This window comes from Pezoporus wallicus, unplaced genomic scaffold, assembly GCF_028554395.1.
Source record: "Pezoporus wallicus isolate ANWC-B61680 ecotype Strahan unplaced genomic scaffold, APGP_CSIRO_Pwel_v1 contig_3817, whole genome shotgun sequence".
Lineage (NCBI taxonomy): Eukaryota > Metazoa > Chordata > Aves > Psittaciformes > Psittacidae > Pezoporus > Pezoporus wallicus.
Window position 1 is genome coordinate 7,625,942 of NW_026635157.1, and position 27,216 is coordinate 7,653,157.

At 38.2% G+C, this 27,216-nt stretch overlaps 1 protein-coding gene across 11 annotated transcripts; it reads left to right on the forward strand.

The window, feature by feature from the left end:
* Positions 1-25,565, forward strand: BCLAF1 (BCL2 associated transcription factor 1). Of its 11 annotated transcripts, none has more exons than XM_057407766.1 (14): positions 11-145; positions 5,933-6,071; positions 7,122-7,195; positions 9,218-9,341; positions 10,202-11,107; positions 12,530-13,201; positions 13,312-13,481; positions 16,189-16,294; positions 17,197-17,281; positions 17,978-18,153; positions 19,272-19,452; positions 23,058-23,204; positions 24,811-25,020; positions 25,171-25,565. In XM_057407766.1, exons 4-14 carry the CDS (start codon positions 9,238-9,240, stop codon positions 25,174-25,176), a joined length of 2,763 nt encoding a protein of 920 aa, XP_057263749.1. In that variant the 5' UTR covers positions 11-145; positions 5,933-6,071; positions 7,122-7,195; positions 9,218-9,237; the 3' UTR covers positions 25,177-25,565. The 11 variants fall into 11 exon arrangements, with proteins under 11 accessions (XP_057263729.1, XP_057263749.1, XP_057263739.1 ...); XM_057407756.1 differs by lacking the exon at positions 11-145 and adding an exon at positions 387-606; XM_057407740.1 differs by lacking the exon at positions 11-145 and adding an exon at positions 777-1,016.
* Positions 25,566-27,216: the final 1,651 nt, after the last annotated feature.

Genomic DNA, 27,216 nt, shown 5'->3' on the forward strand with positions numbered 1-27,216 from the left:
GCGCCGCAGTTACGCGCTCTGCTTCCTGCCGTGCGGGAGCACCAGGCGCCAATGCCGCTGGACGGTGGTCAGCCCGCTGCGCCCCGCCGTGCAGACAAACCCGCCCAAGCAGCTCTCCTGGATGGGCGCGCACCCCAGCCCACAGGTAACCGGGCCGTGGCCGTGGGCCCGACCCCTCGGATCACTCTTTGATGGGGGAGGTAGAAAGTAAAAGATGACAGCTTTACTCGTGGTGCTTCGGGAGTAGTCGAGCTGCAGCCTGTGGGGCACAGAGCGCGCAGCCCCTCCGCTCAGCCCGGGACACGGGCACGGGCACGCGGGGGGAGGGGAGGTGGGGGCTACCTGCCGTCTAGTATCAGCACGGCGTGCCGCCATCTTCCTTGCGGATAGCTACCCAAAACCAAGATGGCGCTGGGGCGGTGAGGTGTGCCGGTGTTTTCCCGCCCAGGGCGGAAGTGACGGCCCCGCGGCGGCAGCCCACCTCCCGCTCTCTATGGTGGTTTTTTCTTTTTCCCTTTGGGCCCCGCGTCTTTTTCTCCGGTGAGACGGGAAATGGCCGCCGAGCCGCGATAAGGGAGCGGGGCCGCCGGCAGTTCCGTCAGACAGGTGAGGAAGGGTGGAGGTGACGGGGCCGCGGGGAGGTTTTGCAGGACGGTGGTGTGCGTAGCCGCGGCAGAGATGGCGGGGGGAGCAGTTCCCCCCAAACCCCTGTCGCGCCTCCCGCCTCCCCTCCCCCTGTACCGCGCGGTGCCTGCGCGCCGTCCCGCCCTTCCCCGCCGCGTGACCTCGGCGCTCCGCAGCCATTATCCTCGGCGTCCCGTCCCCCCACCCCGCCATTCCTTCTCTTGTAGTGGTCGCGCCAGTCCCCGGGGCGACGGGCACAACCGCTGCCCCGGGGAGGGGCCTTGCGGCCGCCGACACCACCCTGACGTGGCTGCCGCTGCCGCCTTCTGCGGGAGTCGGGCCGAGCCGGCGTCGCTCCTCCGTCGGCCTGGACGGCGCCCTGGTGAGCGAAGGTAGAGAGGGAAGGAGCGACGGGACCCAGCCGTGGCGCTGGTTCGCGGCTTCTGGAAGCCGGGCGCGGGAGGGGGGAGGTGGAAGGTGCGGCCTGGCCCGCTGGGCCTCCACCCTGGCCGGCCTGGGTTGGCAACCTTTTCGCCCTCCCTGTGGGAGACAGGCCTGAGGAGATCGCCGTGCAGCTATGGTTATGGGAACAAAACCTCCCTGTTAACGCTCGTGGGTGTGACTCCGGGAGGGAAAAGGCGCTGGGGTGAAAGGATGCTTCCCAGTGCTGGATCAGCCTTTATACGCTCGTTGGAGGAACTTCCTTCCCTTTGGGCATGAACTGCGGTTCAGGCGCTTGTGCCTTTAATGATGTGCTCCGGGTTGCCTCCCTGCGCCTTAACCTTCCTGTTTAGAAATGCCTGCATTTCTGAAGGCAGGTGAAGGGCTGGAGTGGGTTTTATGCCCCTTGCCGAAAGGGGCTGTTGTGTTCCCGGTGTTGAGCGTGCTGTAGTATACAACCTTTGCAGGATCTTGTCCTTTATTTTTCATTTACTTTGTAAACCGCCTACTTTTTTGCCTCTGATTTTCTTTTAAAAATCAGATTCTCTTTTTGTGTGTCATGGTGATCCTTTACCGAGTCAGTACAACTTGTCACTTATTTATCTCGGAGATAAGGAGATGCCGCAACACTAGCAGTTAAATTTTACTACACAAGGACGCGGGGGCATGCAAAACAAAGGAGTTCTTGACACTGCAAGTAGTCACTGCTTGAGTAATGTTTGGTTTATTGCAAGTATATAAAAATGTCTCTTAGAATAGTTGTTCTCAGTGTGGGAAGGCTTGTTCAAAGAGTGGGGTTCCAGGAAAATGCTGTCTAGCTGTTGTCTTTCTCCTCCTTTCTCATCTTTCTCCTCTCTGATAATTCATCGCTTTAGACAAAAGTGGGGGAAATATGAAGGGGTAAAGGCTCTGGCTCCAAGTTGCACTCCATGCAGTTTGTTGTGGAAGGTAGAGAAGGAATTGCTTCTTCCTACTCATCCCTTTTGATGTTGAGTGATAGGCTGTGCTGAATGGCAGGAAGAGGTTTAATGGGTTACATATATCAGTATCTGGTGCGGGACTGCCTCTCTTCTGAGTGCTGGGTCCATGGCTTGAGCAAGGCTTTAGTGGGCCTGACTGTGTGGAATGGATCCTCAGGTGAAGGCTGTGGTTGAGGGATTGTTTATTGGGGGATGTAGGGGGAAGCATGTACCATGGGGGATGCAGAAAACTTGGAGTGATTGTAGGAATTCAGTAAAGGTCTGTTCTTTGAAGCTCTGGTGTATGTATTTGGATGGATTAGATTCAGGCTGGTTGTCAAGGAGAGATTGTGGCATAGGGCTTTGAGGAATGCCAGAGAACATTTGGGGTTTGTTTACAAATAGTGGAGATAGGTGAAGGAAACTACTGAAGAAAGTGAGCCTTTGGATTACAGCTGTATTCAGTTTATCTGGGTGAGCATTTCTCCCAAAAGTATTCTGAAAAAGTTCATTGCTGTCTTGTTCATTGTGCTGGCACTGGCCTCCATGCAGCCTTGTGGTAAATGGGATATGGGAGGTGATGTGGCTGAAGAGTCAGCTTTGTCTTTTTGTCCAGAGTTGTGAGACCAATTTTATTCTGGGTCAGTTGACTGCCCCAGCTCACCAAGCACGTATATGACTATCAGTCTTGGAACAGATGAGGAAGGGAAGATAGCCTTTCCTGCAGCATGCTCATAGCTTGTTGCGAAGAGATTGTGGAAACTACATGTGAAGGGCAGTTGAAAACACTGTGTTTAAAACAAAAAATTACAAGAATGGCAACCCAAAACAATGTGTATCCAAAAGCATGCTAACTCCTTTTTTTGTATTGACAAAATCCTTAGAAATAGTCACTTTGACTTCTGTGGTTTTAGTTAGAGGAGAAACATGCTTTTGTTTGCCACTGGTATTACATAAAAGAGCAGCTAACAATCATATGATGGTTTTGCAGAGCTGATTTCACTACTACTAAGATGCTGGGTTTTGACTTTATTTGCAAATGTTTTATATTGTTTTCTATAAAGAAATGAATGAACTGGGGAAATAAAAGGCCTTTGTATATTTTATTGTTCCAGTTGACTTTTCATGCTGTAATTCTTAAATGGGTCTGTTTTGTCTTTGTAGCTGTGTGGGTATTATGAAGATAATAAATACCAAGAATATAAAATAGAGAGGAAATACACTTCCCAGCTCTTATTTGTGGATTCCAAGATAATTTGGGCATATTTGCTATGGCATTTTAGTATCTGTGGGATTCTCAGTTATTGATGATCTGAATAGCATGGGTTTGCAATCACTAACAAAATGCATTCTATTCTATTTGTGGTATGCCGCTGTTAAGTCTGTAATGCTTTAAAAAAGTGCGACGGAGATAAAGGGTGAATGAAAAAGTATAGCAGATGTACAAGCACTCAACAGATGCCTTACACTACTGTTTCAATCAGACTGGCTTTCTTTAATTCCATAGGTGTATTATGAGAGAATATTCAAATTCTATGGGGATTTCATGAAGATAGTTCTATCCCCTTTTGTTTTGTCTTCATTGTGTAATCCTTGTTGCTTTTGAAGCCTGAATCTTTGAATGAAAATGCATTTTGGCAACAGCTTGTGAATTACCTTAACAAGATTTTGATTTAAATCTTTCTGACAGCTTTCAACTAATGCTTAAGCAAGAGAAGTGTAGACTACTAAATAACTATGAGGGATTGCTAAAATAATGACGCTAAGAGGAAGCATTGTTTTGCTAGTGTAAATGGGTATGACTGTGCTGAAGTGTCTTCAGAAACTTCCATGTGTTGGAGAACTTTTAAAATGGCTTAACAGATAAGTTGCATCTGTAGTCTGTGTACTTGAGAAAACTTTAACATCAGTGGTGTAAAAAGGACTCTTAAAAATAACGTTTAAAAGGAATTTGAAGCAATTTTTTTTGTCTTGATTTTTCTTTCGATCATAGCAAATGCTAACAGTGGCATTTACTTTCTCATTATTGTGTTGCTTGTGATGGGATAAGCCTTATTCTATTGTGTATTTTGTTTGCTGGGTTTGTTTTTTATTACATTTGTTGTCTGAGCCTTATTAAAGACGCCCAAAGATTTTGATATTAAGTCATTAAGAAACTTATCTTGACTGTCTTTGGTCGTGATGTGATTCACTGTCTGACAGGTAATGGACTACTCATTTCTTAATAAAGTCTAGGTTTCCGTGTTAAGGTTTGGTTCTTTGGGCACAGGGGGGAGGGGGTGTGTGTTGTTGGTTTTTGTTCTTGGGTGTTTTGTTTTTAAGCTACTTGTAAGTACTGATAAAAAGCTTATTTTCCAAGTTTGTTGCTGCTGGTGGCTTCACTGGGATAGTTTCAAGGAAGCTAAGACTGCAGTGCAGGCAAAAGAAGCAGTCCTGTCTGGATGCTATTGCAGCTTCCCTGTGTTGGCCCAAGCATTTCTGGGACTGCATCATAAACTGTGTCAGAAATATCATTTGTATTGAAGCTAATCGAGGTGGTCCGTATGTTTTTCTAATGCACTGTGTGGCTGCAGAAATACTTGCCCTGTCATAAGGGAGATCATAATCAGGGATGGGAGGAAACAAAGGATAGGACAGGTGGGATTGTTAATTTAAGATAGGAGTGCCATTTTATTCTGGTTTAAAATAATATGGAGCTACAGCAGCTTCCTCTATAATACCCAGATTTTCTAACACAGGAGTGAAGTGGTTGAGAGCCAAGCCCTAAATATGGGAAAAGCCTTTCACATGCTTAGGGCAGAAAGCATGGGGAAAAGCAGTTTATGTTGCAGGAAAGCATGTGGTGTTTCAGACATAGACCATGTTCCTGGAGGTCATGGTCCTCTTTCAGAAATACTCAGTGGTAGTGGTGTCATCTTTTTTCATTGCCCTTTACCACTCGCACCCTTACTTGACATGGTGGAGCCACTACAGATGGACAGTGAGCATGAGAGCCTACAGGAGGAGGCTGTAGGGCATTTTGTTTGACACCATGAAACAGTATTTTGTTGTTGTGATGCTTTTGAAAGAATGTGTATTTTTTGAATTTTTTTTTTGTGAAAGTGAAGCATGTAGAAACTTACTGTTATAAAGGAGCTGTATCCCTATGTATTTCTATATGTACCATTATTTTCTAAATTAATTTTAATAGAGGTTAACAAAATTTTAGATTTTTGCATGTTGTGAGGACATTTACACAGACAAACCTTTATTTGAAATGCAGCTGTGTAGTCTTTTAATTTTTATGAGAGTTTGCAAAAAGGGGGTTTTATGTGTCAAGCTTTTATCTATTTCAGTTAAATGGAAATAAAAGCTACAAGTAGTTGACTTTTTTTTTTATTCAATAGTTTGTTTTCTATTCAAAGCTGCTTTTTTTTTTTTTAATGTTATATCCATACTTTTCTGTGTGTGTGTGTGGGGAAGAAAATTAGTGAGAAGGGTGGTGGCTGCCAGCGTTGGACGTGGTGTATCCAATGGCGGCTGAAGGGAAAAAAAAACCACAACAAAAGTGTGGCGGCTACTTGGCTTCGCCAGTTGATGGAAAAGATTCCTGAAACTGCGGAACTGACTGACAGAGGTTAAGCTGTGGTAGTTTAAGATCCTGTTTTTTGCCTAGAGGTTTTAAAAGTGAAGTAACTATCTTGTTATAGATCCCCAAGATCTAAAGACTTGTCTAAATTAGGATTTTAGATTTCAGCTAACACCAACAGACTGTTTTTAAAAGTCAGAAGTAGAGATGATGTAAATACTGATTTAAAATCTCAGACCGAGCTTCTATTTAGCTGCAGTTTATGTTACTTTTTCTGTACTAGACTTCTGAATGCCTTAATTAACCTTTGCTAGCTAATACCATCTCACCTTTTGTCTAGACAAGATCTGAAATGGTCCGATACACTACTGTGCTCCTTCAGAGACTCATGCTTGCTGATGATGAGAAGTAAAAACTTAATCTTATTAAGGCATATGTTTTGTAGAAATTGGAAATATCTTGGTCACTACTAGTGAATGGTAAGTGGACTTTTGAAAGCAGTGTTTATGAGCACAAGTGCTACGTTTCTTCTTTTAGATTAAGAAAACATTGAAAGCATCTATGAACAAGTGTGAAAGTGTCACTTAGGAGCAGTGGATGCCTTGCAGTTTTGGCTTTAATGAATAAATTGTTGACTTGAAGCATTTCTGGGAGATCCTTCTCATCTGTATTGAACTGGAACAAAATTCTGAGTTGCTTTACTGGAATTGGAAAGTTTGCTTTATGCTGAGTGAGGCTACAAATATATGCATGGTCTTAAGGCTTTGAGGTAATTAAAAGCTGAGGCTAGTGAAAAGTTTGTACATTTGAGACTAGCTTCATTATTACAGTTATGCTCTGTTTCTGTATACAGGTGAAAGAACTTTTTTTAAAGGATTTGTTGGTTATTTAAGTACACATTTCACACAAGAAGGTATAACAATATAAATGTTGCAAAAGAAACCTAAAGCTTGCACTGTTGTCCTAAGTCCTCATCCCTTTTTTTCATTTTCCTTTTTTTTCTCCCCCCCTCCACCCCCAAAAAAACCAGCTCCAGTTATTGTGAAGCTGGATGTTAGAGTTCTGACTGCTCTGACAGTTTGCCACTGTCCTTTTTGCTCCCTCTTTCTGGCTGTATGCTGTTCTTTCCCCCATAATCCAGCTCTGGCACTTGTTTGGCCCTTCATTAGGCCAGTTCTATAATTTGGCCATTTAGCCATTTCTTGGTGTCAAGAGCTTGCACACTGAAGTACCTGAAGGGTGTTAGGGCTGTTGTGGAGGGGAGGATAATGTGTAGTACAGCCCTGTAAGCAAGGCCGAAGGAGGAGTGATCATATATGGAAGGGGAGTAGGATTTGCCCCTTGGCAGTGGCTAGCTCTGGAACTGTTCCAGTCTTAACATGGAGCTTTGCTGAATCCAGGAGTAAATTTGCCAATTCATGTGTTGTCTTTTAATGATAAACAGATTAACCCATGTAAGCAAAAGGTAGTACCTGCCCTTTAGTAAAAATTCACGTCTTTGATGGTCTCTTTTTTTATATGTTCTATAGGGATCAGTATTGCTGAAAGCACAAATAGAGATCTTTGAAATAATTGCTTCACTGGCAGCAACCGACAGTTTGAGGTAAGATTAACTTAATTGTATTTTGAAATGTTCTAATTGTACCCAACCATTTAAAATGAGAATTGATTCTGTTTTCTTAAAATCTATGCTTGCGGTAAGACACTACAATATATAAAACTTTCTGAAATTAGCTTATCTTTTGTAAAGGTTAACTATTACAGTATGTACATATTTGTCGAATGTAGAATGTAAATGTATAAATATTATTGTTCAGTACAAGGAAAATGGAACAATTTTCCTTTAAAGATAAGATTGGGTTGTATTATAAACTTACTGTAGGTCTGAAGTTTGGCCTGAAAATTACTTGTAATAGCAAAAAACCTGTTTTTCGTATGATTCTCATGTCTTACAACAATTTAAACCCTTTACATTTATCTTGCCTATGAGTAGATAACCGTAAGAGATTATAAGCAGTCTTCTGTGAGTTTAATTGAATACAATGAATTAGAAATCATCTTCTGAGTACAGGTTATACAAATTTGCTTTTTAATAGAAGGAGCCAGTAAAAGACAGCATTCAACATCTTACTCTTCTCTGAGGTAAATACTTCTTTTTCTTAGTTAAATGGAAAGATAGTTAGGTTAAAATTGTTTTTTTTGCTGGGTTAGTTTCAGATGAGGTTACATCTCTTTGAGGCTATGCAAACTCTTGTGCTACTGTGGTGGCAGAAGTCATCTGGGGCAGGAGGGACCAGTTGACAGGGGACAGATTGATCTGCTTGCTTCTTTTGGGTTCTCTTACAGGTTTCTAAAATCTCTTGTTTTGTTTTGTTTTTTTTTTTAACTTTAAATTAAGCTCCAATGTTGTTTATTTGTCCTTATATAATATTTCTTGTTACCTGAGTGATATTTCAATTATGTAAAGTACCTTGTGACAGAAAGTGCTTATTGCATTGAAAATAAAAGCTCAACACAGTGATTTTAGGCTTTCATGCCTGTTCGCAATACAAAAGCTGACTGTTTGGTTTTCCAATTTGTAATTATTACGAAGTTATGATGATTAGAGGTGCTAAGCATACAAAGGCCTGAAATTGTGTAGTCACTTATTCTCAGTTTATATTCAGGTTGTCTAATGTGACCGCTTTTTTTATTTGCTTTTTTAAGCTGGGCAATTTCAAACGAAAATGGTAATGGGTTAAAGATTTTTATTGATTAAATTGGGCATTTTTAATCTCTGATCTGAAAAGGAAAGGTTTGTATGTTTTTATGGTTAGCACTAATTCTAAATACTTTATGAATGTACATAAGAAATTCTGAATTTATTTTAAGACTCATTGCTTTATAATCAGTTGTAGTTTTTATAGCTTAATTTGAGCTGAAAAGTGGTGAGTTCTGTAGCAAGCCATGTTATTGAAGTAGCTGTTAAAAACTTCACTTTACATGTAATTTAAAAAGTGAAGTTAACCTAGAAAGATTCAGGGTGGGCATATTGACTGGTGGAAAATCGGATCAGAGTGATTAGCTTTAGTATGTGTGGTTAAGAGAAATAATACCCCTGGCTCAAACCAACAACTGCTGTACAGAATAATTTGGGGCTTTTTTTTTCTTATGTAAAAGGTACATTTTAGAGGATTGTGAAGTCCTCTCAGAGAAAGATAAGTGCGTTGGAAATGCAAGGAAACTATAAACAATACAAACAGCAAGGATTTTATTTAAAATATATAAAAACGTGTAATTGTCCAGACTTATTTCTTGCCTCAATTTGCAGAAATGTTGGGGTTTTTATGTTGCTTCCTCTCCTACAGGATCAGTTTGCAATTAAATCTAGAAAACCTTTTACTGTTATACTTTTATGTTTTCAGACAAACCACATAGACTGTAGCTCTTTTAAATTGTTTAAAACGTGGTTGAGTTTTCCATGTATTCATATTATCTTCAAAGTTCTTTGGTTTAGGAAATGTTATATCTCTTTGTAACCTCATTTTAGGATATAAAAATTTTGTTCATTTGTGATTTACATGTACTCTAAATAGTTGCTTCCCTTTTTCCACCCCCTCCCCTCACTGCCTTTTCTTTTGGTAAGGAGTATATCTACTGGGAAAAATGGGTCGATCTAACTCTAGATCACATTCTTCAAGATCAAAGTCCAGATCTCATTCCAGCTCTAGGTCAAGATCCAGATCACATTCTAGAAAAAAGAGATACAGGTAAGTTGATGTCTTGCTGCATTGAAAGATGGTTTAGTGTATTTGTTGTTGTCTGGAAATTAATTTTTCATTTGCATGATGCTGCGGCGAAAGTGAGCCTGGGATTTTACTTCATTTTAGGTAGTAGATAAATTCTGCTTTGAATGTTATTTCAATTACTTTGTTTAATACTTGGCTGTTTATTCTCTTTTCCTGTATCTCAAGATAATTTCAGAATCCTAATGTTTCTTCATGATTTGTGGCTTGTTTGGTTCTTCCTTCTTCCTTCCTGTTTTCTTTCGCTAGTATTTTCACTGTGATTTGTTCTGTATTTCTCATGCAGCTTTTCAGATCTGGAGAACTTAAGGCTTCAGCAAATAAACTTTGATTTATCTTGTCTTCTCAGTTGCCTCCAGCCTTTTCCTCATCTTTCTTACTAGCGGGCATTATCATCTTCCATAAAAGCAGTGGCTGAATTGAATGTTTACTTCTGCCTCAGCTGCTGTCCACAGCCTGGCATATTAAACAGGCGGTCATGTAACTTCATGTTCCAGGCTGTGAATCGTGGTTGGGGAATTGAATGGCATGCTCCAGAGTGATGATAATCTCTGATTAAATGGCAGAGCAGGCCACTGAAGCTAGTAATGTCTTAATTATGTGTTGCTGAAGTCTAAGTTTCACAGTCCTTAGATAGATACATTTATTCATTTATTATAGCCCTTTGAGACTAATAAATAGATTGTAGAAGTTACCTTAAGGCTGTTAGTCCACTTCCTTTACCATTCTGTTTGCATTTGAGAAATGTAGCATTTAGTGTCAAGGCGCTTTTTCTTTTTTAACTCTCCAATTGTCAGATATTAATGTTTGCTTTCTAATTTTAGTTCTAGGTCTCGGTCAAGGACGTATTCACGATCTCGCAGCAGGGATCGTGTTTATTCTAGAGATTATCGCAGAGATTACAGAAATACTAGAGGAATGAGACGTCCCTATGGTTACAGAGGAAGAGGTAGAGGGTATTATCAAGGAGGAGGTGGTAGATACCATCGTGGAGGCTATAGGCCTGTCTGGAACAGAAGACACTCCCGAAGTCCTAGGAGGGGCCGTTCACGTTCCAGAAGTCCAAAGCGAAGGTCTGTGTCTTCTCAGAGATCCCGGAGCAGATCTCGTCGATCTTACAGATCTTCCAGGTCCCCAAGGTCCTCTTCATCTCGTTCTTCATCCCCATACAGCAAATCACCTGTCTCTTCCAAAAGACGCGCGTCTCTGGAAAAGCAGGCAAAGAAAACTGAAGGGGCTCCTTTGCAAGATAGCCCCTTGAAAAATAAATCACAAGATGAACAGAAAGATACATTTGAACATGACCCATCAGAGTCTCTTGACGATTTTAACAAATCATCAGCAGCTTCTGGCGACATTTGGCCTGGCCTTTCAGCGTATGATAACAGTCCAAGGTCACCCCATAGTCCTTCAATTGCCACCCCACCTAGTCAGAGTTCATCTTGCTCCGATGCCCCTTTGCTTAGTACAGCCCACTCAGCAAAGGACACACCTCAACATTCCCATTCCATTCAACATAGTCCTGAGAGGTCTGGCTCTGGTTCTCTTGGAAATGGTTCTAGCCGTTATAGTCCTTCTCAGAATAGCCCACTGCATCATATCCCTTCGAGGAGAAGCCCTGCAAAGACAATCCCATCACAGAGTGCTCCACGTGAGGAGGCTCGAGCACGGTCATTTTATCCTGAGGGTGGTGATCAGGAAACTGCAAAAGGTGGAAAGTTTATGAAAAGGTAAGGATTAAATTATAAGTTAATGTTGCCTTTTTAAAGTGCTCCCTGTCGTAGAGTTTAGGCAAGATCATCACTGTGCCTTGGAAAACACAATATGGAAGGAATACTGTGGAATAAATATTACGAATTTTAGTCTGGCTGGAATTTAGCTGGAAACATGCCTTTTCCTCATAAGATGCTTCAAATTCTTGACTGTCAGCTAGTGGAGATAGGGACATGTATCCTTGAGGAAAAATTGGTTTGTGCTTTTCCTTTACAGTGTATTTTCTTATGCTCCATTTACTGAGTGCATCAGACTTGGCTTCTTTGATAAAGAATTCTGTTCAAGTATTTTAAAATTTTAATGCTTTGTGTAGTTTGAAGTGTAAATTTTTTGGAAGTCTAAAAATGCAGATGTGGTACAATGATTTCTTTGTTAACGTAAACAGCATTGATTGCTAATTGTGTGGTGCAACTTTGATGCCTTGACTTGTATTACTTACGGAAAAGAGTAGGTCTTAGAATTCTGTTCCAAGAATACCACTCATGTGAAAGAATGAAGTATTTAAAATCCAGTGTATATTTTCCAGTTACCGTAAAATTCTTCCAACTTGCTCTTAAAATATTTGATAGAGTAGTAATTTTTAAAAGTTGTAAGAATCTTCCTTAGAGTTCCTTTCTAATGTGACTGGTACTTCAGTGGATTTCTCATAAAATGATTTGCAGAGCAAAGCTGTGACCGTGCTATATAGATTTGATTGTAGGTTTTTAAATGAATTTGTCAGTGATTTATTATGTAAAAATACACTGCTTAGAAGATCAAAAATATTACTTCCTCTCAGTTATATGTGCTGGAGTCAGTGAATGTATTAAGACATATGTGAAAATAGTGTATAGTGTCTGTACTAATTAATTGGTGCGTTTCTGTGCTTAGGAGAGCTGTCTTCTAAAGGTTCCTTGCTTATACACAATATAGTGAATGCGTTAAGCCTCTGTCAGACTTTGGAATTCTTTTAGAAATATGCAGGATCTTGAAAATAATTCACTTTTTAAAAATGGTAATTCCTTTAACTTTTGCACTAAAAGAAGTACAAAAAGAATTGCAGTCTAAATTACCGCATTTCATTTGAATTTGATGGAAAAAAAAGACTGCTGTAAGAGAAAGTGATTAAGAAAGAACCAACCACTAGCTTTTTTTTTTTATAAACTCAAGAAGAGAATTTCTGTGTGTTCTGCAGAAAGGCATTATATTCTTCAAATGCCTCCAGTAGTACGTAGATGACACTGGGCACAGTTAGTGTACGAAGTGTTGCATGCTGAAGTTGAATTGCTCAGAGGAATGTATTTTCTTCTTCTTGGTGTGGGATTGACACAAAAGAGGAATGCAAGTGAACTGGAATGAATGCAATCCAGAGTTACCAGTCTCTTCTTTGCTGTCCACAGGTACACAGATGAAGAGTCTAGAGTATACCTGCTTGATAGGGGTAATACCAGGGAGAAGGAGGCCCAGAAGGAAAGAGGATCAGAAAAAGGGAGGACAGAGGGAGAAAGGGAATGGGAGGAACAGGAAACTTTAGATTTTTTCATTGATAAAGAGCCTGGGAAAGAAAAGTTTAATGACTCTGAAGGGGAGGACACTGAGGAGACAGAGGATTACAGACAGTTCAGAAAGTCTGTCCTGGCAGATCAGGGTAAAAATTTTCCTACTGCATCTCACCGGAATGCTGAGGAGGAAGGAGCCAAATACAAATCTAAAATACCAATCAAGGGCAATAGAGAGAACGATGGATTTAGAGATGAGAAAAATTATAAGCCTAAGGAGACTGGCTATGTAGTGGAAAGGCCTAGCGCAACAAAAGATAAGCACAAGGAAGAAGACAAGAGTTCGGAGAGACAAATGATGAAGAAAGAAACTCAGTCACCTGAGCAGGTAAAGTCTGAAAAGCTCAAAGAACTCTTTGATTACAGTCCCCCTCTCCACAAGAATCTGGATGCGAGAGAAAAATCCACCTTCAGAGAGGAGAGCCCACTTAGGATCAAAATGATAGCCAGTGACTCCCATCGTCCTGAAGTTAAACTCAAAATGGCACCAGTACCTCTTGATGATTCCAATAGGTAAATTACTCCACTTTACAGTGTGGTTCTCCACCTCCCTGCAGTGTCATTCATCTTTATTTAAACTAGTGGTTTCTTTTTGTGCATTTCTCTCTTGTTGATGCATTTAGACCTGCTTCCTTGACTAAAGACAGGCTGCTTGCTAGCACACTTGTCCATTCCGTCAAGAAGGAGCAAGAGTTCCGATCCATCTTTGACCACATTAAGTTGCCACAGGCCAGCAAAAGCACATCAGAGTCATTTATTCAGCACATTGTGTCGTTGGTTCATCATGTCAAAGGTACGTGTTCAGTTTGTTGTACCAAATACATGTCTGACAACTTCATTTAAGCTTGTTTGCTGTCTCTAGCATAGGAAGATTTCAGCAGTCTTTTAATGTTGATGTAGTCAGATTTTCTTCCTTTTGAGGTACATGTAAAAATAGTCAGAAAAATAATTGCCGCAGAGGCTAGTATTAAAACCTTCCAACAAAACACAACAAGCTGTGTAGAGGCATAATAGTGGTTATACAGTATTTCTGGATAAGTTTTTCAGCTAAGTAGCATGTGAAGTTTGAATATTTGCAGTGTATTTTAAACATACTACATCAGTCTTATTTAGTTTTATTTTAGTGGCTCTACATACAACTTTATATTAAGTGGTGTAGTGTGGATTGACAGGTGTCTTTTGCATTGTCAGTACAATGGCATTCCTTTTGGAGCACTCTAGAACTGATTTCCAGGTTCTTACTAGAACAGGTTTTTTGTCTCAATCAGATTTAAGAAAAATTGTGCTCTAAATGACACTAAAATACAGTGTGACATTTAATTTTATTCCTTTTTTACAATATTGTAGTGCTGGAGCCAGGAATTTCACTTACAGGAACTTTGCAGTGGCTAAATAAAATTGAATTATACACTATATATATACACTCCATAAAATGAATTATACACTAATTAATTTGTGATTTATCAGTAGTGGCTGCTGCTTAGTATAAGCAACTCAAAAAAACCCTCAGCCAACCACCACCATCACCAAAAAAAACCCAACCCTAACCCCAAAACCCAGACCATCAAAGTGGATCTGTTTCCTTTAGGCTCATATTTTGTCAAAGTTTTCTGATGAGAAAGACTGATAATTCCTTAAAATCCAGTGAGGGTGTCTGGAGAGTTCTTTAAATGCTTTTTTCGCCATCATATTTACTTTATTTCACTGGGCTCTTGTGTTGTTCTTGTGTTTAATGTACTGAGATAATAATGGAAGAACCTGATGGTGAAAATAATTTTGCCGTGTCATCGTACAAAGACGGAATATGAAAAGACTTATTTAAGTGACCAGTTTCAGCATATCTGTCTCGAAGCATTATTTTTAAGATGCTTTAGCTTTCAACATCGCAAAGATTCACGTGCTAAGATTCCAATGAAAGCCTCATTTTGTTGGCAAAATTCAGATTACTAAGGTCACATGATCTGCATTTTGAATTAATTATAAAGAAGAAAGTAATAGCAACAATAGATTATGATAAGGTATTAGATGGAGAAAAAAATATTTTTGGGACACCTGTTTAGAGTTTGTTTTGAAAGCGTCTATTTCCCTGATGTACAGAGATTTAAGGCTCAATCCAGTGAGAGTTTCTGTAAGTTTTTGCTTATATGGTACATATGTAGGCTGTAGGTGGAGTAATTTTCCTGAAACTCATACATGCTGATCACAGTATAGACTGTTTTTCTGTAAACTCTTATATGTTAAATACCTCGTAAATGTAACAGCTTAACAGCCTGTCTGGTCAAAGTTATTAGAACGTGTACAGTTAGAGTTGGTTTTGAAAGCGGAACTTCTCCTTAAGTTTCAAATTTACTGTGGTCTATGATCAGATTTTAGTAACTCTTGACAAATGGAAGTAATGTTCATTGTTGGTGTGATGCGACCAGTCTGAACAGCTCTTTATTAATGTAGAGCTGAAAATGCCCAGTGATGTTTTCTTTTTCATTGTAACTAGGTCCTGGAATGTGTTTTGAAATGGCAAATCCATGTTACAAAAGTAAAATAGCTGTTGAAAGATACAGATGCCAAACAGGCAAAGTTGAACCTTCTGTCTTCCTGGCAAAAATGGCATAAAAACAGAGTTGCTAGCTCAAATTCCTGTGTTTGGTGGAATTATGATTGAGGCACTACCCTTGTAGTGGCCGTTTCAAGTTTTAATGGTTGGTTATGAGAAAATACTGGATGCCGGGCGGTAAGTTGATACAGATGTCTGTTGACCTGTTAAGCAGATAGCTTGCTTCATATGTAACATTTCATAGCTCATGACTTTATGTATTTCTATATTACATTTAAATACATTTGTTGAGATGGTTTAGAAACTGAGTTTTGCTGTTGCTAATTTAACTGTCTCTGAAGGAAGGAGAAAATTTGTCAGAAGTTGTCAAGTTTGCCAAGATGCCAGATGCTTACATGAATTTGTTTACATATAGGTGTGTTAATTGTTTTGGATTGTTTATCATCACAGCTTCAAATTAAGAAGTTGTATTCCTAGAAGAAATGACTTGTTAGGTCATTCATGTAGTTATTGAAGCATATATTACTTAAGCATTAATTGAGAGAAAACACTTAAAGATGAATAGTAAAACGTATTTGCTGCAAGTATTCAAGACTCAAAATAACTTCATTTTCTCTTATGGACAAAGTATTACTGTTAAGACATTGCTCCTTTCTCTTTCATTAAAGAAAAATGTTATTGAAAATGCAAGTTTAATCTGTAAATTAGCTTGAATTAGATATGATACAGTCATGGCATAGTTATAAGTAGACTTGCAGTGGTGCTGTGCGCTGTTACTTTGTTTGGTTTCCAGAATGTGTAAAAATAGGGAAAACACCACATTTGCTTGTCCTGATAAATTTATTGAAAATACTTTGTTTCTTGCCTGCTACTTGCCTTTGTCAGGAGTAAAATACATGTCAGTTGAATTAAACTAATGAAACAGTGTTTTTTCTATTGTAACCAACAGAGCAATACTTCAAGTCAGCTGGAATGACCCTAAATGAGAGGTTCACTGCATATCAAAAAGCTACTGAAGAACACTGCACTCGGCAAAAGAGCCCAGAAATACATAGGTATATGTTAACTCCATATGTAGACACTTTGTGTTTCAGATAGTGTCTGTTATTATTTCTTTTGGGAACCCAAAATAATTTTTCTAATCCTTATGGAGTAATGTGTCAATTTCTGTGTAAATACAAATATCAGAAACCCCCACCAACACCCCCTTCCCTAAAAGAACTCGTGTGAGCCATCTGTGGCTTTGTAGCAGGTGTCTCCTTTACCTGTGTATCTCATTCGGGATATATTTACTCTTCTCACATGCAGTGCTCAAATTGAGGGGCGTATGTCTTGAAGACAAAAGGAAGCTCTGTACAAGCATTTTTTATTCTTCAGTGTGAAATATTCCATCTCATACTACTTTAGGGTATTTTGTGTGTTAATTTACAGCAGTTTTTTTGAAAACTCTTGAGAGCCTGAAAGATAAGAAGGTTGGCATGCAGATGTAGTTTCTGAACGTGCTTTATGATGCAGTGTACTACGTTTGTGTTGCATGTGAGGATATATTATCTCCATATTCAGTATCCAACTTCACAAGTTTCCTTAATGGTTAAGTATTTTTGACTTTACAGCAGGTTATCGTAGTGTTGATGTCAGCTGTGGGATTCTCAAGTGGCTGCATACACTGATCTTTTGAAATAACTGATTAAACGTTTCTTGCATCTTCAAAGGTGTACTTAAAATGTGAAAAATCAAACTGCCTGTTTGTGTGTTTAGCATTTTTTACACAAAGCAGAGCCAAGGTTTTTAGTTTTTAGTCTCCTTTTTTTTATTCTGATGGTGGATCTTTATATGCAAAAGGTTTGTTCTACTGCAAAAATGTCTTGTTTCTCAGTTTTCTGTGGAAAAGAAATGTCTGAGGCCATGAACAGTCACATACACACATGGCAAGACACTGTTTTTATTTTACATTTAGGAGGATTGACATCTCTCCGAGTACCCTGAGGAAGCATACCCGTTTAACAGGTGAAGAGAGAGTCTTTAAAGAAGAAAGTCAAAAAGTAGGTTCCAAGTAAAAGTCCCATCTGTATTTCTAAACTTAATGTGTTTTGTTTCCCTTTAAATCTGAGCTTCATCTTGGTGTTTGTGTATAAAAATGCAAAAAAAAAAAATTTTATTTATTGTCTTGCATTTAGAACATTTTTTTTTCCTTCCTTTGAGTAGAACTTGTTACCAAGAAGCCGGTTTATGTAGCATGATTTTGCTATATTGATAACGTGGCATATAAGGTCAGGTCTTCTTCCACCTTTCTTGGACATAACTTGATCATTTTTGTGGCACAAAACTGCCAGAGAACAAGGAATAGAAAGGGTTGGGGGGAAGCACTGAGATGATGATGTATTGAATTACGAAGGCACTTGCACTCTGTTAAATCAATTCACCAGAAGAAATGAATACTTGAACATTCTCCTAAACCATGTATTATAGTCTGTGTGCATGAAAAAACGGATATCCCGTTGGCTTGATGGGAATGCTTGTTTGAAACTGAAATTCTTAGCTGTTCTTTTTTTAGATCTAGCCATTGCATGTAAAAGGCGTTCACTTAAAGTCAGTTTGTCTGCTGAAGAGTTTGTTGAAAAATAGGTAAATTCTGTCATGCTTTTTTGAAAATAGATGCACAGCTTGCCTTTTCATTCAGCTCCTCTTCTGGATGTTTTATTTCAAATTTTTGTTCCAAAATACATATTTGTTTACAGGGAGATAAAAAATTAAGGTGCGATTCTGCTGATCTTCGGCATGACATTGACCGACGTAGAAAAGAGCGAAGTAAAGAACGAGGAGACTCAAAGGGTTCCAGGGAATCCAGTGGGTCAAGAAAGCAGGAGAAAACTCCCAAAGATTACAAGGATTACAAATCTTACAAAGATGACAGGTAAATATTTGAAGTCTGTTTATAGGTTTTTAGCTTCTAATTAGCCTTTTCTAATTGTAAGCTTAATTGCTTTCAATTTTCAATGTATAATGGAACATTTAAATTTAAACAATTAAAATTATTTGTTTTACAGCAAATATGTATTATCTGTCTTTTACACGGCTTATGGTGGATGAGGACAAAAACTTTGGAATAGCAAGCTAACACTGAAAAAAAAATGACAAATTAATCTGTCCTATTATCCAGGCTACATCAGGAGGTTGGACTTCAATGCAGTACATTTCTATAAACAGTTTGTGTAAGAACTTTGGTTCGTTATGCTTGATTCCGCACTTTTTCAACTCATAACACCCAGAGTATGAGAATCTTACTGATACTTAAGTTTTAATATGGGTGAGAAGGGGAATTGTTATTTTTATCTAAAGCCAGTGGGCTCTTCTTAAGAAAAAAATATTAGCCTATCTCAGTGGATACTGTGTAGCAGTGGTAAGAGTTACTTCAGGTATGACCTTCTTTTGTATAGAATATTAAAAATCTTGTAATTTGGGTTAAATTAGTACCACTATGGGGTTAGTAGAAGTCTTGCTGTAGGAATGTTTTCCCCTGCTTTGTACTGAATATACAATGAATTTTTACTTACGCTTTCTGTTTCCCATTTACTGACTTTGGTATCCACATTATCTTCCACTGGCTAATTCCCTACAGCCATCTGTGTAGGGAAGCCCACACCATATCTTCTCAATTGTGCAAACTGAATTGTGTAAAGTTACTGTAAAACTGCCTTCAACTTCTGTTTTTTTGCCTCAGAAGAAAGGCAATCTTAAAAGTAACAGAATCTCTCCATGGCATCAAAAAGTAGAAAAGCTGTATTTGCAGTTTGAAAACTGCTGCTTTCCAACTCACTAGCAATAAGACACATTGAGTGCATTTGAATGTATTAAGAGGAGGCTGGAAAGTGGAACTATACTGCAGCTTAATGCCTGAAGTACATAACATACGTGTGATTTTATGACCAGAAGGGGGATAGTTTTTCATAAAAGAGACCTGTTTTAGTATAGCATGTTACAGACTATCTAGTACTTTTAAAATAGCACACAGTGTATCTTTTTATTTTTCAGTAAACAAAAAAGAGATCAAGACCGTGCTCGGTCCTCCCCATCTTCCTCCCCATCTTCTTCCTCATCCAGCTCTCGAGAAGAAAAGGATTGCAAGAAAGAAAGGGATGAAGAGTTCAAAACCCACCACGAACAGAAAGAATACTCTGGTTTTGCAGGAGTTAACAGGCCAAGAGGCACCTTTGTAAGTTGCTCTCTTATTCTTATCTAGGCTAGACTGATTTCATAGCAGTGATTTTTGAATTCCTTTATGTGGTATACCAAACCTGGAAAGTTGTTTGGTTTGTTTTTTTTTTTTTCCCCCAGCACTGCCCAGTAGCAAATTGGTGTGCAGTTGGTGTGCAAATACATTAGCATGCCACTAAAGACCCTAGGTAAGGGTGGGAAAAATTATTTCTGGCTTCTTCCTTGCTCTTTAATAATTATGTTGTTTCCTAACAGGGTCTGAAAAATTACATTTCTGTAAATACGAAATCTTGTGATCTGTTACCTCTTAACTCCATGCAGCTTCTGTCACTTTCCATGTCACTTTGTTTGGTTTTGCCCTCTTTTGTGATGCCTGCAACCTGTTAAGTAGAGAAGGGTACATATTTAAAAATGTACATCAACTTTGAAACAGCTGTATTCAGGAGAGGAGATGGTATACTTGTGGGTTGTTGGTTTTTTGTGTTTTTTTTTTTTTTTCCCCAGTGTTTCTTTGGTCTGGAGTAGCCACAGTGAGCATGAAAGCTCATTAATTTAGCTCTGGAATGTGTTTTAACATTGTGATTTGGAAAGTAACACATTGACCACACAGTCTTAAGAAAAATCGTAACGTTAAAACTTCCATATTAACGTAATTACTGATACTTAACTGAGAAATGTAGAAGTACTAGGGAAGACTAGGATTCAATAAAGGAGGCCTTGAAAAGATAAGGAACACTTAACAAAACAAAAAACCAAACCAACCTAAAAATACCAAACCCACACCAAAAAAATCCCAGTCAACCCCAAGCCAAAACACACATACAAAATAATTCACGCAAAAAATAAAGCCCTTAGAAAACCAAAACAAATGGAAAAAAAAAAAAAGTTCAGTGTTTGGGTGGTAGGAAATCTGCCAAATAGACTTACATAATGGGTAGGGGTAATATTGTACTTTCATAGCATTTCCTTCATGTAGCCTATAATTAACACTAAATAATGCTAAAAGGCATTGACAGCTATAAGTATACATTGAATTGTTTGCAGTAGTGTAAAAACTTTTGAACTACACATGAGGGTTTCTGAAATCCATGTGGGGTGTGCAATGCTTGAGTTAGGGTTTGAATCTTCCAACTGAAAAGCTTTAGCTACTTAGAAGAAAATTAAACATTCAAAATTTCTAGCATTAAAAATGCAGCATTTCCTCTCTCTATATTTTTATTTTATATATTTATACTAAGAAGCATCTATGTGGCATAAATACATAAATCCTTGCATGCTAGGCATCAAAATAGGGCAATATCGGCATAGCCTGTAGGTATATGAGCTAGTGGCACTGAGTTAAACAACATAGAGCTTAAAACCCCTCTCCTGTCAGAAAATTCGTAATTGGTGGAAGCCTTACTGCTTTGTAAAAACCAGCTTGTATGCATTTGGAAAAAGATGCTACTTTACATGAAATTTAAGTAGATACGAATTGGAAGTTTAATAGACTTCTAATTTAACTTGTGGTGACTGCCAGTTCTGACTATGCAATAAATGGTTAATGTTCCCTAATGGAGAATACATACATGGTCACACATAAGCTTATTGAACAAACTGTGCCTGGACAGGAGAATCTTAAGTAGGCCAACCTGTTGAGTTACTCATGTTCTCTTCAGGGATATAGGCTGGGTAGTACTGAAATATCCAGACTAGCTAGTGTAGGAATTTGTAGTTTAGGCTAAGAGTGGCTGCATTCCAGTAAATACTGCTTTCCCTTTGGAGTAGATAAAATGTTCTGGTTATGAATCCTTCCCAAAGCAGAAAGTCTTGATATACTTGGAGAGATAGATTGGTCGATGGAGGAGACTTCTAAGCTAAGCTGTCAGTTTCATGTTAAATCAGCAAAGATTTTTGCACTAACACTTCTGCTAGATTTATAGTATTTAATTCTAGGTTTCTTATACATAAAACATAAATAGTTTTAAAGTAGGAACACAGAAATAAGGATAAGTAGAATCTTCTAATGGCACTGTCATTAGTATCCAGCTCCTGAAGACTTTTGTTTTCTGCATAAAAGGAATTTTCCTATATAAAATACTTTTTTTTTTGTGATGGTCTTTGCAGTAAGTAAGCCCATAAATATAACATCATAGTAGATTTCACATCCTGTAGTTCTTTGCCTGAAACATGACCTGGTGGGGAGGAGTGTGTCAACACAGTGTTAAAGAAAGCTGTAGGTATTTTCCTTGAAGGAAATCTGATCATAGGACCTAACACCAGGAAATGCTCATCTGTTCTTTGTTAAAAATCCTTCCAATTTCATCTCTACATTTTTTTTTCTCTCTCCCCCCCCCCCCCCCTTCCCCCGGTATGATACTTCTTGTTGTGCCCTAATCTATAAAGGTTCCAAAGCTATTTGAAATAAAGCATGTAACGTGTCCTCTCTTGCACAGGTGGCATTTTGTTTTTGGTGATAGTCTGCCACTTTCCAGATGATTTTCTAAGCAGGATTTTGGGTGTTTTTGTTTCTTACACACTTCCCCTCTCCCACCCACCCCCCACCCCAGTTTTTGATAGGTCTTAAGAGCCATTTCCAGATTGATTTTTAGCCTCTTTGATTTCAGAGTACTTTTAAAACTGTCCAGCATAAATTCAGCAGTAGAAGTGCTGGAGCATTATGGAACTACGTATTTTTAATAAATGAAGTTAATTTGCAGTCATATTTTTGTTAAGTTATTCTGAAGCCCCAGTTCTGTCTGTTAAACTAGACTGTTTACGGAAATCGTGTTCTGTAGGAACTGCAGGTTTTAGCAGTCTATCTTCCCAACCTAACCTTCGTCCTCTCCTTGAATGGAGGATATAAACTCTCAGTTAATGTTTCCTACAAGCTAAAAATATACATGCTGAGGGGAATGTATATATTGCTTGGTGTATTCTGAGTATTTTCTTTGTTGCTGTAAGATTTTTCAGCGTATCATTTTGAAGTCCTCTTAATTCATTATAAAGGTTAGGACACTATTTTTCACTTCAAGCATTTCTGCTCTGTATAGTATATGCTGTTGATTGTAATAAATTGTTCATTTGAAATATTATTTGCCTAACATACATTTTTGAATGTTGAAAATGAGTAACACAAAGTGGATATATTTATTTGACAACTGCAATGTTTGTATGTATTCTAAAATCACTTCCTCATAACCAATACTGTTATGACTCCATAAATTACATTTATGGACTGACTCCATAAATCACATTTCTTTTCTCCCGACAGTATTCTGCCTTTTTCAGTCTAGTTTTTCTGTTTGTTTTTGTCTGTGAACAGCTTCAGGAGCTTCTTCTGACCCCTTGTTGCAACACACTGGTTTACCAGCAGTCAGAGGAAATTTCATTTTGGTGGTTGTGGGTCAATTTATGTCAAGAACTCATATGTTTCAATTAAGTTGAATAGAATAATTATTTCAAAGTGAATGCTTGAATAGATTAAGGTAACATACCAAATTGAAAATGGTTTTACACTTGCAGTTACTAATTAAGCACAGAAAGCTATTTTCAGTAATGGAGAACATGAACTCTTCTTTGTGGTTTTATGTAAATGGATTAAATGACATCTTGGTTAATCAGTTTCGAATTAGGGGCAGAGGAAGAGCCAGAGGAGTCTTTGCTGGAACAAATACTGGTCCCAGCAACTCAAATACTACTTTTCAGAAGAGACCGAAGGAAGAGGAATGGGATCCTGAATATACCCCAAAAAGCAAGAAATACTTCTTGGTGGGTGTGGAGAACTCAATACCTTATGCATGCTTTTGTTTTTTCAAACTTTCTACAAGTGTAGAAGTAGCATGCATGTATAGACAGGGACTTCAGTTACATAAATGTGAGGATAGCAGGGTTGTTGGGAGTGCCTGGTCCTGCAGCTTTTGTGTTTCACAGCAGGCTGTGGCAGTAACTGAGGCCTGACACAGAATTCATGTCCAAAACCTTCATCGGTGATTGGGAAAGAAGGCAGATTCAGACTAAAATTACTAAACTTAATTTTGAAGGGAAAGACTTGTGCTGTGTTTTCCTGGATTTATGTCTATATGGCATTCAAGTTTTGTCTTATGTATGTCTGGAAGTCTGCAATAGTGGAAGATCAGGAAAAGCTGACAATATTTGTGGATGTATGTAGGCTGACTGTTATTAGCAGTCCTTCTGTTATTGAGTAGTGTGATAGCCATAAAATCACCTTCTTTTGCATTTTCCCACATCTGGATTATGAAAGAAGGACTGTTGATGTAACCACTCAGTAAGTAGTGTAGTATGTTGGAACAGGTAGCTTCTGTTCCAGTGATTTCCTTAACAGTGCAAATTTCTAAGGATATTGTTTCACTATGGAAAATAGTTAAGTAAGGAATATAAGACCTTCTCCTAAAGCATTATATCTTGTCACATATATCAACAGTTAATCCAAGAAATAATGCAGTCACAATTTGGGTGTTTGTACAAAAAGTTCTTCTCTGTCTCCCCACATTTACATAAACATTTCTGATCTGTAACCAGAAGGATCTGATAATCTGTTAATTCAGAAATTCTGTGATAGCTAGAACAAGTAATTGTAGCTATTAAAATTTTTCTTATACCTAAAAATGTGTTTTTAGTAAAAAGTCACCCATTAACTACTCTTAACAGTAATTATTAATAAACTGCTTTATATAGGTGTGGTATGTGTTTAATAGTTCAGATTTCTTTCCAAATCACAAGTAAAAAGAGCAGATGTTGAAGAAAGTGTACCTCACTCTTCTAAATATAAACCTTTTTCATACAAAATAATTGTCTGTAATGTTCATGTAGCACATAGGATGATTGTCAGAAGATTAACCAAACTATGTAAGCTTATATTTGGTAGCAAGATAGCAAAATTAAAGCTAATGAACCAAAGAAACTCAAATGTTGTTCATGTCAGATTTAAACAGTTTAAACTTCATTTTCCCTGTGTTGCGCAGGTGAAGCAAGGTTTCTGAAAACTCCCTTCAATTACCCTCCCTTAATAAGTATAAAGAATTCTATCTCTGCTTTAAAGTAAAAATAAGAAATCCTAGCACATTCCTAGAGCTTCCTTCTTTAAAATCGCCAATACTTCATTCTCAAAGCTAGTTACTTTATTCTGACTGAAGTGACAAGTAGCTGATTTGGTACTCACAAACATTTGAGTAGGTCCACAGCTAATAAGGGCTCTTAAAACAATTTATTATGATCTGAACTGTTAAAAAAGCTCTCTTAATTGTGTTTTGTTTGTTTGTTTTCTATGTATAGTATAAATTCAGTAATAGAGTACTAACATTTAAGGGTGTACATTTAAGAGGTATTCTGACTTTGTTCTTTGATATTATTGTAGCATGATGACAGAGACGATGGTGTGGATTATTGGGCCAAAAGAGGAAGAGGCCGTGGTACTTTCCAGCGTGGCAGAGGGCGTTTTAACTTTAAAAAGTCAGGTAGCAGTCCGAAGTGGACACATGACAAATACCAAGGGGATGGAATTGTGGAAGATGAAGAAGAAACAATTGAGAATAATGAAGAAAAGGACAGACGCAAAGAGGAAAAGGTAAACAGTTTAGTGAATTGCAGATTAGACAGTTTATCTTGCAGTATCTCAAGTAATTATGTGTGTATAAGAGGGGGGGTGAGTCATGTTTAACATGTTTTGGCGTTTGGGTTATTAAGGTTTACAAGACTGTTTTCTTTCTTTCAACAGGAATAACCCTGGAAGAAAGTTGTAGCTGAAAGAGCAGCTCTTGCACCACCCACCCAACATTTTTAATATGTTTTTTGTTTTGGGGTTGTTTTTTTTTTTTTGTCAAATGAATGTAAGCGTTTTACTTAAATTTTACTGTTGGAAAGTAGTTTAGAGGGATTGTTTTTGTTTTAAGCCTTTAGAAAAAAAAATCTTGATATAGTAAACTATGTTAATGATCGTACAGGTAGAAAGTAAAATATTTGTAACAACTTTTAAGAAATTTTACTGTTTGTTATATGCAGTGTAATTCTGCTTTGTCCAAATACATGGTCAAGTACAACTCTAAAAGTTTTGATTCTCCCCTATGTCTGTGTTTTATTCTGAAGTAAACTTACAGCTCTGCACACCTGAAATCTTGGAGCAGCATTTTTTATAAACTGATTACTACTTCTGTGTTGCCTCTTTGTAAGTAGTGTATTTAAGGGTAGTTATCCAGTCATAGCATACGTACAGACAGTTGTGCAAAAAAAAGCCAAGAAAAAAACACCACAAAAATCTCTCAAAAGGTAAAACAAGATAAATTAAAACCTGAATCAGTAAAGATACTTCAGATACACTATAAACAGTTCTGTAAAGTGTGAGCTCCGTTACAGTGCCCTGGAATGGAATACCTTTCTTTGGTACTCCATTTGATAGCAGGTGTAAATTTGAAGTTACAACTCAGTGACAAAACTGAAGTTAGCAAAAGGTGGGAGAAGTGACACTTACTTTCTTCAATGCTGATTTTTAAGTAGGTGTGCTTCTAATATTTTTGTAGCCAAAGTGCAGAAGAAACCTACAATTGTTTTGGTCGGTTGGCTTTGTAAACAAAAGCAACAAGCCCACAAACTTAGTTTAGTGGTAGGCACACTTTTAACCTACAGAATGTTAAGGATGACATTAACACGCTTGAATTACCAGAATGTTTCTCAGTCTGCTATAGATACAGCAAATCTTAAATACTATATGCAGTTAAAAGTCTAATTGTTCATAGTTTGCCCCTTAGAATGGCATACTGCCCTTGAAAAAAGGGAGGGGAGGTGGGGAGGAAAACCTTTGGTAGAGGTGTATGTGTTAAATACACACACACATATATATATATATGTATGCCCTCTTATGGGCCTTACTGTTAGGGAGTTAACCAGCTGCCCTATCCAAACTAAATACTGGTAGGTAGAAAAATGTAGTACTGTCACTTATCCTAACTGTAGTTGAGAAAACTATTTCAGATCACACTAGTTTGCCAGCATCTGTGTAGAAAGGTAAATAGGAGTAATACTTGACCTCCAGTAGTACTTACTAAAGGGTCATTCCTGCGTCATGTTTTGGGAGGTATAGGCAAAATACTGTTGTTGCAGAACTTGCTTTTACACATACACTATATCTTTTAATAGCTGTTAGAAGAGTAAAACTTATTATTCCTTGGATTTAGCAAAGATCACACAGGCTTTGTGTATGTTAAATCAGAATAAGCAAGAAAAGGAACAAAACAAACTTGGCAGCAGTGTCAAAGTTTATCCTAATGAAGTGAAATTTAACACCAGTTTGAAACTTGACAGGGAGGACCAAGATACATTTGAAATATCATAACCTTAGGACAGATAATCTGTATCATCTAGGTCAAATTGAAGGTGGATTGCTGTGGTCTGTTTGTCATAAGGCAATACAGTTCCAGCAAAATGAGGCAGATTCAAGTTTTCCACTGCAGTTGAACGTCCAAGGAAATCTGGTGGAGATTGCTTTGACAATGGCTTTTAATTTTACAGGCTGGTCTGTAGCTTAGATGATAAAAAACTTTTTATCCTGAATTTCAGTGCAGTTCAATAAAAATGTCATTTGTTGATTACAGAACACATGGTGACAGCCATAAATACATTTAAAAACTGCTTAAGATAATCTAAGCAAAGGTGCAAGTTGCAGTCTGTCAAGAGATCTACAAGAAATAGAGTTTGGATTATTTTTTATAATCCAAAACTTCAGCACTTACTACTTACACATGAATAATGAATTTTCACTGTTGTGATA

What these genes read in the sequence shown, in the direction of transcription:
- BCLAF1 (XM_057407746.1), top strand. Translation starts at nt 9,238, where the DNA reads ATGGGTCGATCTAACTCTAGATCACATTCTTCAAGATCAAAGTCCAGA. An exon ending in TCTAGAAAAAAGAGATACAG is followed by an intron (nt 9,342 to 10,201) that starts GTAAGTTGATGT and finishes TTCTAATTTTAG; the next exon opens with TTCTAGGTCTCGGTCAAGGA. An exon ending in GGTGGAAAGTTTATGAAAAG is followed by an intron (nt 11,108 to 12,529) that starts GTAAGGATTAAA and finishes TGCTGTCCACAG; the next exon opens with GTACACAGATGAAGAGTCTA.